Below are 11,319 nucleotides of genomic sequence, written 5' to 3' on the forward strand. Positions count from 1 at the left end.
ATATCGATAAATGATAAAGCCGCTAATGCTAGATATATATTTAATATATACCTAAGATGAGTCGATTTACAGGTTACTGAAAAGGTTTTGGAACCCTTTTATAACAAAAGGTAATTGAAGAGAGGTCCCGGGACCTTAATCGGAAAATCTAAAGGTCAAAAATTACTGGCATTCTTGGGACCTAACCCGACAACCGACCATTTCGGTCGGGTGGTAAAGGGCTATATTGTAGTATAGCCAGTTCGTTAGACCTAGTCGAGGCAACATGGGGGCAAAATTCTCTACACCCCATCCTCCCTTTACTCTCTCCAAAATAAAAGACTGTGAAACACTTAGATGACTGTCGTGGCCCCTAAACACCATATTTTCTTGTAGCTTTTCACGTAAAACGTACTATCTTCTGGAAAATTCTGATTCGATTTGGGTCGGAAACTACTGAACTTCACAACGCGAGAGACTGGACTCTGTACTAGACAAGGTCGGTTCAGGGAGCACCACGAACGCCCAATTCGGAATTCGGTAAAGTGCCGACGCAAGCATGTGGACACAAAGACTCACTTACAACTCAAGCGACCTCCTGTTGTTCCACGCGTTCACCGAACCTCTGTGGCGTCCGGTAATACATTCTGTATCGTGTATAGTAATGAAATGGCATTTAACTGACGAGGTATTTTGCTGGTGAGAGATTTTATTTGCTTTAGCGTGTAGAAGCTAGTCAGCCTACTATTTGATTTGTTTTAGATAGGCACAACATGTTTCATATGCAGACCTTATTTTCCTGTTCCATGTTAAAATAAACAATTTTCAGTGGTACCGCTGAGAAAAAGTAATTTCTTTGGTCATGGAAAATTAGGTAAAGGTCTTGGAGAAGTCATTGAAAATCATTGGTGAAAAAGTGTATGAACCCTGCCTATCAGAAACGTCGCTATCAGAAACAATGCACGACGTTTTGAAAGTAATTTGGTCTATGTTTACATTAGCAAGCATCGCTAACACTCAGAGCTAACCTGTACTTTTTTCCGGAATCAGCAGTTCTCTAACAGGGCTGAAATAGAGGGTTATGAGGCATGGCTAGAATGGGTGACCTGTTTGGTATTTGGAGCAAAACACTACATAGACATGTTTTTTATATATCTGAGAACTATAATATATGCCTTCAAAATGTATAATAGGAGACCTTTAAGTAAATCAATGCTGTATTTTTCTTAAATCCAAAGTGATGTGTTTGAAAGTGTGTGCTCTCATTGACTTTGTGGCCTAGTTTACTGGTTATCTAGTTGTTTAGTGACATAACTCTGTAGAATGCGTGTTACATGTGTTCTTTAAGCTTTATTCAATCACTTTTACACCCACAATAACATGTGGGTGGTCTCTCTCTCCTGCAGGTGCGCCTCCCCCTGCTCCCTGTAGAGTTCCTGACGGGGTCAGTGTCGAAGGACGAGATGATTAAAGGGAACCTGAGCTGTCGCGACCTGATGGACGAAGCCAGGAACTACCACCTGCACCTTAGCAACAAGGTGGTGCTGGACTTTGAGTATACAGTCCGTACCATTCCCCGGAAACACACTGCAGGTGATGCTTATATGATGCTGGTGTTTGGCTTTGATCAACTGATGTTATGGCTTTTCTAGCAACAATCAGCTCTTTTTCTTATCATCTTTGAAAAAACACATTCATAAAACCAAATGCCTGTCTGTGCGTTTGTATTGTTACACACTTAGTCTTGTTTTCATAACAAAAGCTCAATTCCAAAAACGTATATCATTTCTGTTTTTTCATAATTTTGTCTTTAAAAAAGTGTTTATTCTGAGGTTCTTTGGGCATTAAGTAAGATGTGTGTGCTTTCCCTTTATCAACATTCTGTTATTTCCCTTTTTCTCCTCAGGGGTTTTGTTCTGTGTGGGGGGCCGGGGGGGTTCTGGTGACCCATTTCGCAGCATCGAGTGTTACTCCATCACCAAAAACAGCTGGTTCTTTGGTCCTGAAATGAACAGCAGACGGCGTCACGTGGGTGTCATATCTGTAGGAGGTAAGAGGGGTGACGTATCAGAAAGTAAAAGAAGGAGCAGCTGGGTTTAGAAAGAGCACAGAGCAACATTACAACATTATCACTGCCAGTTCATCGGGACACCTATCTGAAACTAATGCCGTCTAATACAACAGTCTTTCATTCAGTTCCACCTTAGTAAAGGTTAAGATATTCCGTTTGGTTGAATCTGTTGTGGAGAGTTATTGATTCAACCTCATGATCATTTTGGAGGATGCAGCTTGTGGTGCTGTGTTGCATTATTCAAACGTGTTGCATTATTTACATAAACTGGCAATTGAGTGTGTGTTTTATACTTTGTCTACTGCTTTACCCTGACATTTAAGGTTTTAAGAATATCATCTATAAATGATAACTCTAATTTGCAAAGAAAAAGGTTGATGGGGAATCTGGAAAACACACTTAAAGTGAATACAGTCAGAATCCATGGTCAGGTCACATGATCATTTAGACTTAACTTCCTAAGTTTTTACTGTCTGTTTCTTTAGGCAAGGTGTATGCTGTCGGGGGCCATGATGGTACCGAACACTTGGGCAACATGGAGATGTTTGACCCCCTCACCAACAAGTGGATGATGAAAGCCTCCATGAACACCAAGAGGTACGCAGACGCTACAATGTGCGGTCCTTTCCGACCATTTCTTCTTCCATTTACATTCTGAATACAAAACCAACTCTCCAGAGAGGATGCGTCTAAAACACCATTTTGGGCTGCAGTTTGGTTAAGAAAAACAAAACCTTTGTATATCCAAATGAATGTTCTGGTACTTTTTAGCAGTGATATTAAGAAGAAAACCTTTTACAATCTCCACTTTGATGTGCTTTATTTTGTGCGGTTTGAAAAGATTCTAAAGAAGATAATCATCTCTATATTGTTGCAATTCTCCGCCTTAATAACGACACTATTTGACTGACCAAATGTGGACAAAGTCATTGAAAATATGTAATATATTTAAATAATACATAAAGCCTAGAATGTGTACTTTTCTTTTCACTCACAGCTTGACCTCTTCAAAACCCTCGATCTCTAAATCCTATTTTCTCTCATCCTGTTGACTCTGAAAATGTTCCTTTTTCCAACTGCTATGTACAGTATGCATTTAGTGTACTAAGAGTATTTGGGTAAAAGCAGAAATACAGCTTTGAGCAAGGTCAGGTGTGTTTCTCAGGAGGGGTATAGCCCTGGCAGCGCTCGGTGGTCCTATCTACGCTATCGGAGGTCTGGACGACAACTCCTGCTTCAACGATGTGGAGCGTTACGACATCGAGGGCGACTGCTGGAGCGCTGTGGCTCCGATGAACACGCCCAGAGGAGGAGTGGGATCCGTGGCGTTGGGGGTAAGACCGCAAAGAAGGGCCATCAGCTGCGAAAGATATATCATCTCTCCTCTGGACTTTACTGCTTTATAGAGGGTTTGCAAAAGGTGCTTAAAGTGAGTGAGTTGTGACCAAAAGAATAAGTGAACCTCATAACTGTATCTTATGTTGACCAAAGTTTTGTTCATTAAGTAGCACTTTACAACCACTCCCTCTTGGCCCTTTACAAAGTAAAGAGGCGTTTTCATTACTACGGCTTATATTCACTGTGAAGTGACTGAGGCAGAATACCCTGCCATGTGTCAAGTGATTAGAAACGTTCATTGTGAGATTCTGTGCCCTCAGTGTTGTCTGTCAGAAAACACATACGTGTGTTTATACGTGCGCAGCTTATCGTGCACACTGACCCTCGGCTTGACTGTCCTTGAAAAGTAAAAAGTTGTAATGTCTGTACTAACACTCATATTTCCATCTTGTGCCAGAGTTTTATGTACGCAGTGGGAGGCAACGATGGCGTGGCGTCACTGTCCAGCGTGGAGCGGTTCAACCCCCACCTCAACAAGTGGACCGAGGTCAGCGAGATGGGCCAACGCCGGGCGGGAAACGGAGTCAGCAAGCTGAACGGCTGCCTCTACGTAGTGGGTGAGAAGAATAAATAAAGATGAACTCCAAATGGCCGTAACAAAAGCAGAACTGATCACTAGCCAGATATTGTTGTGACCACGCGTTGTAGTTCCAGATCTATTCTGTCTACATCTGCTTGAACTGCTGTGACTGGAGTCACTGCTTTTCTATAAACCAAAGTCACATGCCTCCTAGATACACACCCTACAATTATATACACAAATGCGTGAATCAGGAAGGCGAAAGTTCATGTTTTGTAAAGCCAGCTGGAGACTCATTAACAGAGTGTGAGGATTTGATTTTTATTGTACCACTGGAGTTTGAAGAGTTATTCAAGACCCATTAAAACATCTGTTGAGGCATTGTGCCTGGACAGTAGCTGAAATCATCTCATCCTGTGCCTGCACTATAAACAACAACATCATCGTTGTTACACCCAAACGTTTTGTTTGCCACCGTGTTATTTTTTAAAACCATACATTTGAGCTTTTTCACAAAAGTTTTGGGATTTTTAATAATTGTCTTCCTCGTATTTCCTGAAGGTGGTTTCGATGACAATTCACCGCTGAGTTCTGTCGAGCGCTTTGACCCACGAATGCACCGCTGGGAGTACGTGTCCGAGCTGACCACCCCGCGGGGGGGCGTCGGGGTCGCCACTGTGATGGGAAGAGTGTTCGCAGTCGGGGGGCATAACGGGAACATCTACCTGAACACGGTGGAGGCCTTTGAGCCTCGAATGAACAGGTGAGGAGGAGATGCTATTTCTTTCATTATAGAAGATAATATATCGATTTGGTGTTATCAATCATCTCCAATAACCAATCAGAATAAACTGTAGGTGCCCCGTCAGCCAAGGTTAGCATCACCCTGCATAATAACCTAGATAATACAATAGCTGAGGGAGACCAGTGCATGAAAAGAAAACACAAACAACGACAATTAAAATGTAACATCATTTCCAAACAAATAACTGAAAATACAAACAAAGAACACCTCTTTAATGTCACGACTGTCGGCATGTCTTCTGATTACTGTGGCTCTGTTTCTGTCCAGGTGGGAGCTGGTGGGCTCCGTGTCTCACTGCCGGGCCGGGGCGGGGGTGGCGGTCTGCTCGTCTCACGTCAGTCAGATCAGAGACGTCGGCCAGGGCTCCAGCAACGTGGCCAACTGCATGTGACCCCCCCCCCAACCCACTGACCACCAGTTGACTGACTGCCAGGCCTCCTTCAGATCTGACCACCACCGCACAAGCACACAACACAAAGCACACCCACAGTGACGGAGTGACATCACTGCGTCACTGTCCCTGAACGCCAGCCTCAAACTGTTTTGGGAAGACGTTCAGTTTGCACACAGTGATGGAGGAATGTTAGGGACTGACTTGAAGTGCACATCTGACAAATCTGAGGGGTTTTCTTGACTCCTGCTGGTGTTATTTGCAATCAGTGATATAGTATTTTGTACTGTATTGTATTTGTTTGACTGCCTTTGACATCGTTTTTTAAGGGAACATATTAACTGAAACTATTTAGTATTTAATGTTATCATCTCCAGAATGAAAGGTTATGTTTTGGGGGATTTGGTTTAACTGCACGTTGTGAATGTGGACTGTATATAAGCCAGTATGGACGCATTCCTTCTTCTAGATTGCAGTTGTTTTAATTATTCACAGATATGTGGCAGATAAGTGATTTAACAAAAGAAAAATCTTCAAACTGGATTCACTCTTGCAGTGCAGCGTGTGCACCATTCTGAAATATGCTGACAAGATGTCGATAACATTTCCAAGATTCCTGAGATCTTATGCTAATCAGTAAGAGTGTCTAAAGGCGCAGAATGAATCTACCGGCAGCAGCCAGCTGGACCACACTGCAGCAGATGTAGCTGCCTGTTCATGTGTTTGAGCAATCACTGACCGGGACAATCAGGTGTGTGAGGCGCCGGGTCCGAGGAGTTCACCGCCGCAAACGCCAAGCACAAAAACGTGCGTTCCAGGACTCTGTCGATGCAAACCTGGTTGAACGCCTGCTGAGCCCTGAGTGGAACTCCTTAACCTCTCCCTCAGAGCGGAGGAGGTGTGACTGGCTGAGAGTCGGGGACTGATCAGAGCAATACGGTGCGCCTCTACACTTCTTTTCCAGTTTTACATTATTGTACAGAGAGAAGGTTTGTGTTTGACGATAGCTGGACTGTCAGAAATCCTAATCAGAGTGCTTTCAGATGTGAGAGAGAGGCAGCTGAGGTTTGCAGGCGGTTGCGCTATATTTTAATATATGGACATTTTGTATAATAATAAAAATAGGTGTATCTTTGGCATTATCCTTTACTACACTCTTATCTAATCCATTGCTGTGCACTATTTTCCTAGAATAGATGTGAAGTCTGAGTATATTTTGTCCTGAATGGATCATTTCACGTTATTCATGTTATAAGTTTGAAGATGTTTATTTAACACTCGATTTCTATTCTATCTATGGAGCAATTCATCATTTCTGGGTTTTTTCAGAATAGTTTGATGGTTTTTAAAGAAGTGCTATATACAATTTGACTAGAAACAGCTGTTATTGCACAGTTTGTGTCCTGCCGGCAATCCTTTTGGTGCATATTATAAACACTGTACATCGTTTTTTAAACCAAACTAAAACAAAAACTTGATGCCATCTTTGTTAGCAAATGAGCCAGAAACTCCTTTTGTAAGTTTTTTTGTAAACTTTACTGTACTTTGTGTTGTTCCTCCTCTTCTTCACTACTTCCATATTGTTCTTTTTATTTACATGGTATTGGTGCATTGGGAAAATAAAGTTATGTGAAAAGATTATTATTGGGAATCCTCTTTTTTTTTCTCCTGTATTTTTTTCCATTTTGACTCACAGAAAACTGCATTAAATGACCCGTCACTCCTCACACTGCTTTGAACTAAAGAGTAAACGCACCTGAAACTGTCGAGTGTGCATTTGTTTCTCAATGAGATTCATATAATAATTATTTTCTGAAACGTAGGTTCGGGGAAAGCTCCTGATGCTGTGTCTGCTGAGCAATACAACATAATGAAATGAGAATCTGATATCAAATGAGCCTTTTATGGTTTTGTAACAACAGGTTGGAGAAGGCGGAGGTGTGGCAGTATAACGTTTATTAGTTGACATGTGGTTGTTATAAAGTCTCTTGTGGACTTTGTGGTTTCACTGGGTCAAATGTGAGTGGCACACTTTTTACATACAATCATTTGTTTACATACATCTGTTACGTTCAAGTGACAAATGGTATTACCCCCTGTGTGTTTGTATTTTCATTATTATTATTATTATTATTTTGTATATGTAATATGACTTAATTTATGGCCCTGCACACAGCATGTCTATACCATTTAAACAATAATTATTTACTAGTATTTATTTATTTAAAGAGTGAAATGGCACACAAAAAAAAAAAAGTGCTTCAAATAAATATGTCAGGCCTTTAACCTCGAGTGCCTTAAGTCAGGATGTTTTATTTTAAAAAGGCATTCAGCAAGAAGTAAAATGCAAAAGAAAATTACTTTCAATTCAAAACAAATGTCCATCATGTGTTTTTATTGATAGCAAAAGCTACTTTTTGTTAAATTAAATTAAAATCTTTGATCCTTATTGCACATAATGGAATCACCATTTCCAACATAGTTTTATCCAATTCAAATGTACGTTACAAACTGCTGTGGGTTGTAACGTAGAAAATGAGTGAGGAGGTCAAGTGTCTGTCATCTGTGTTTTACTGCCTTCAGTCTTTGGACCCGGCTGGATGCTGAAAAGAGGGGAAGCAAAGAGAAGATGCTCAGAGGTTTGAACACTGGGAGAGGGAGCACATCACAGACTGTTCAGAGGGGTTCGAAAAGAAACTTGAAGTTGTTAGTATGTGTAGAAACACACCTTGAGAAGTGAACACAGAAAATAAAAATGCTGCTGCAGCTGCTCAGCGCTGCTGCTCTTCTCGCTTGCGGTAAGTCTGTTTTTGGTTACATTATTAGAAAAGTAACATAAGAGCACAGATTTGAGTTTTGAAATGGATCAACAAGAACCAAGTGTGAAGTGAACAAAAAGTAGTGCTTTTTATATTTGTTATGTGGCAAGTATATAAGGTATTCTTTGCAATGTTTATATATTTTTTTTATTAAAAGTGCCTAACTCAAGACGGGAGGGAGAAAGAATATTCCAGAAACTTGTTGAAAATTGTTTTTTGGCATAAAAGTAATAATCATGCGTAGAAAAAAAAGATAAAACTTAGAACAACAAAACAAAACACGTGTTGTACTTCTACTTAGAGACTTCTAACCTCAATAATAATTTTCTTTAAACCAATTTTCAACCAATCTTGAATGGTATTACTACTTTCCATCATGAACTCAACTACTTCTCTGGTGAAATGTGGGGGGAATACCTCTGGAATAGCCTACTTTACTGCTAAATGTTACGCTAGCATTTGTTTTAAGCAGAAGAATGTTTAAACTTAAAACAATATTTAAATGTATGGGATTGTAGCATTTTTTCATTTGTTATGCATCCATCGAACTGACTAGTTTAATGGTCATCTGATGTTACCGACGCCCCACAATGTCGTGCAGCGGTCAGAGATTCAGTGTTGTGGTGGTTCAAGTTTCTTTTGCTCTATCAACTCAATAAGGATGTGTGCAAAACTGGTGATTTTATTGTGTCTTGTTGCTGAAGTTGTTAAAGTCAAACATTACCCAGAGTTTTGTATGAGAACTGACTGACATGGCTGGACTGTGGATCTGTCATGGGACTTTTATGATGAAATGGGTATTTAAATGATTCAGCAGCTTGTGATGTTTCAAATCAACAGGGAAACTTTTTTTGACTTATCACCCATTAAAAGTAATCACGTTATTTTTTATTCTATCATTCTTGCTGACTGAGAGATGTTGCTTGTGATCTCTATACTGATGCGTCACATCAGAACATAAAAGACAAAACAATCCCATTTTAAGCATTCTAAAATGATGATCAGATGTTTTAGCATGTACTTATTTCACCATCTACTTGCATCTTAGTGCTTTACACTGGTACTACCTTGGTTACCTGCTGTGGTGATCTTCATAATGTATTATTTCTATTCCATTTATTCCATGGTTTGTCATAGTGCGCAGTAACACTGTTTTGTTTTGTTGTGTTTCAGCTCATTGCCAGTGTCAGCAGGGCTGGAGGGAGAATGAAGATAGATGTTACTTCTTTTCAACTGATATAAGGACATGGATGGAGGCTAATGCCTTTTGTATCGCTCAGAACAGCAACCTGATGAGTGTCCATGACATTCATGAGAGGGTGAGAGACACACACACACACACACGCACGCACGCACGCACGCACGCACACACACACACGCGCCTACGCCTGAAATCACCCATTGGGTTAATGTTCTCTGCAGACGGCTCTACTCGTGTATTCTTCTGGTAAACATTTGCATCAGATTTTGGAGATGATTATGGAATTGAAAATTGTAAATGTAAACGTTTTTTTGAGAACAATATAACACAATTTAAACGCAACAAAGATTATGCTGGAAAGAGTATATGACAAAGCAATTGAAGGTTATTAGCCAGCAGAATCAGAAACCCAATATACCACATGAAAAAAGTGTCCTGAATCATAAAGCCTTACACACTATAGGGAATCATGTAAAGCACATTACACTAGAAACAAAACAATGTATTTACTTCTGGGATGTATGACATTTCTTTTAGACAGAGGGATTTGTAATTTAAGAATAAATTGTAATTAAACAAAAAATGGTGCTTCTTACACGTTGGGACTATGTGTATTTCAATGTTTAGGTTGAATTGGTGATGTGGTTTTTCAAAAGTCTAAAGATAAATTGTTTTAAAAAGATGGTCAGAACATTTATTTTGAGGAGGTATTGAGAGGAAGACCCTGTGTGGATATTTGAGTTTGACATCATAGCATGTGGTTTGAGTTGATAGATGATAAATGTTCAGTTCATTGTTTGAGTTGTGGAAAAAGAATAGGATCATGTAAGAAAATACTTCTTTCTACTCCTGTACCTTCATTTAAATGTATTGACATTGTTTAAATTGCTAATGAGAAATATGTAACCTGTTTATTTATGTTTTATACTTGTGTTTTGTTTGAAATAAAATACATAGTTTTCAATTTATTTTTATTTATAATGTCTAGCTGTGGGTGAGGACCCAGATCGGCAAAGAGATGTTCTGGTTTGGCCTGAATGACCAGGTCTCAGAAAACGTGTTTGAGTGGAGCGATGGGAGCACCTTCATACCATACTTATCGTATGTTATACCAATATTTAAATATGCATCATACAAAAAAGTATGTGTTACATTACGTTACATTTATTTTAGTTTAGTTTATCACAAGTGATTCCTCTCCTGTTGTAGATACTGGATGGACGGGCAGCCTGATAACTGGGGCGATGAGCCCGGAGAGGACTGTGTTCAGGTGGTCGGGGAGAGCCAAGGCCAGTGGGACGACGAGAACTGCAACGTCAAGAGGAAATATATCTGCAAGCACGTCAACCGTAAGTCCACTGTCTGTACTGTGTTAGATCTCAAACTAGTTGAAACCGTAGAGCTAAAACTCTTATTCCTCGCTTCATACATACGTATACATTTCAGAGCAATTTCTTTTGTTTCTAGTGACGACTCTACAAGATACTCAAATATTTTACTTAAGGCAAAGTAGCAATACAGCAACACGATGTAGAAATACTCTGTTGCAAATAAAGATCTGCAATAAAATATCACCTAAGTAAAATACAAAAGTATCAACATGTAGCTTAAGTACAAACAGCAAAGGTACTCATAATTCAACATAATAAATCATTTAAGAGATTATAATAAGTGATAAATGATCGTGTTCATCACTTTAATATTGTAGCTTGTTAAGGTGGAGCCAATTTGAAATAGTTGATATACCGCTAAATTGTTTAACCTGTAATTAAATATCATAATCTATTTTTAGTTTATTTAGAATGTGTATTAATACTCTATATCTGCAAAGTGACTAACTGAAGCTGTCATATAAATGTAGAGGATGAAGCAAAGTACAGTATAAGATGATGGGTTTGGAATTGTATAAAGTAGCAGAAAATGAGTAACTTCAAATTGTTCTGAAGTAAATTAATAAAAATGTGGAATTTACCAAGTTTAATCATAACCATTAAGCATGTTTTCTTTCCTGCTCTTCAGCGAATCCTGGCCCGCGGTGTGACTTAGACAACGGCTGGAGACAGTACGGCTCCAACTGCTACAAGCTGAAGGCTGAAACCAGGAAGAGCTGGTCTGAGGCGAGGGGGGACTGCGTT

At 39.7% G+C, this 11,319-nt stretch overlaps 1 protein-coding gene across 3 annotated transcripts in view; it reads left to right on the plus strand.

Moving 5' to 3' along the window:
- Positions 1–6,803, plus strand: part of klhl8 (kelch-like family member 8) — a 15,648-nt gene extending 8,845 nt beyond the window's left edge. For all 3 annotated transcript variants that reach the window (XM_010781661.1, XM_010781662.1, XM_010781663.1), the window contains exons 6-12: positions 1,386–1,572; positions 1,886–2,029; positions 2,536–2,647; positions 3,216–3,384; positions 3,846–4,005; positions 4,530–4,731; positions 5,041–6,803. In XM_010781661.1, coding sequence (XP_010779963.1) covers positions 1,386–1,572; positions 1,886–2,029; positions 2,536–2,647; positions 3,216–3,384; positions 3,846–4,005; positions 4,530–4,731; positions 5,041–5,164 — 1,098 coding nt within the window. In that variant the 3' untranslated portion in view covers positions 5,165–6,803. The remainder of the gene's footprint in view (positions 1–1,385; positions 1,573–1,885; positions 2,030–2,535; positions 2,648–3,215; positions 3,385–3,845; positions 4,006–4,529; positions 4,732–5,040) is intronic.
- The last annotated feature ends 4,516 nt before the right edge of the window (positions 6,804–11,319 follow it).

The sequence above is a fragment of the Notothenia coriiceps genome, unplaced genomic scaffold (assembly GCF_000735185.1).
Source record: "Notothenia coriiceps isolate Sejong01 unplaced genomic scaffold, NC01 NC01_scaffold00023520, whole genome shotgun sequence".
NCBI classification, from domain to species: domain Eukaryota; kingdom Metazoa; phylum Chordata; class Actinopteri; order Perciformes; family Nototheniidae; genus Notothenia; species Notothenia coriiceps.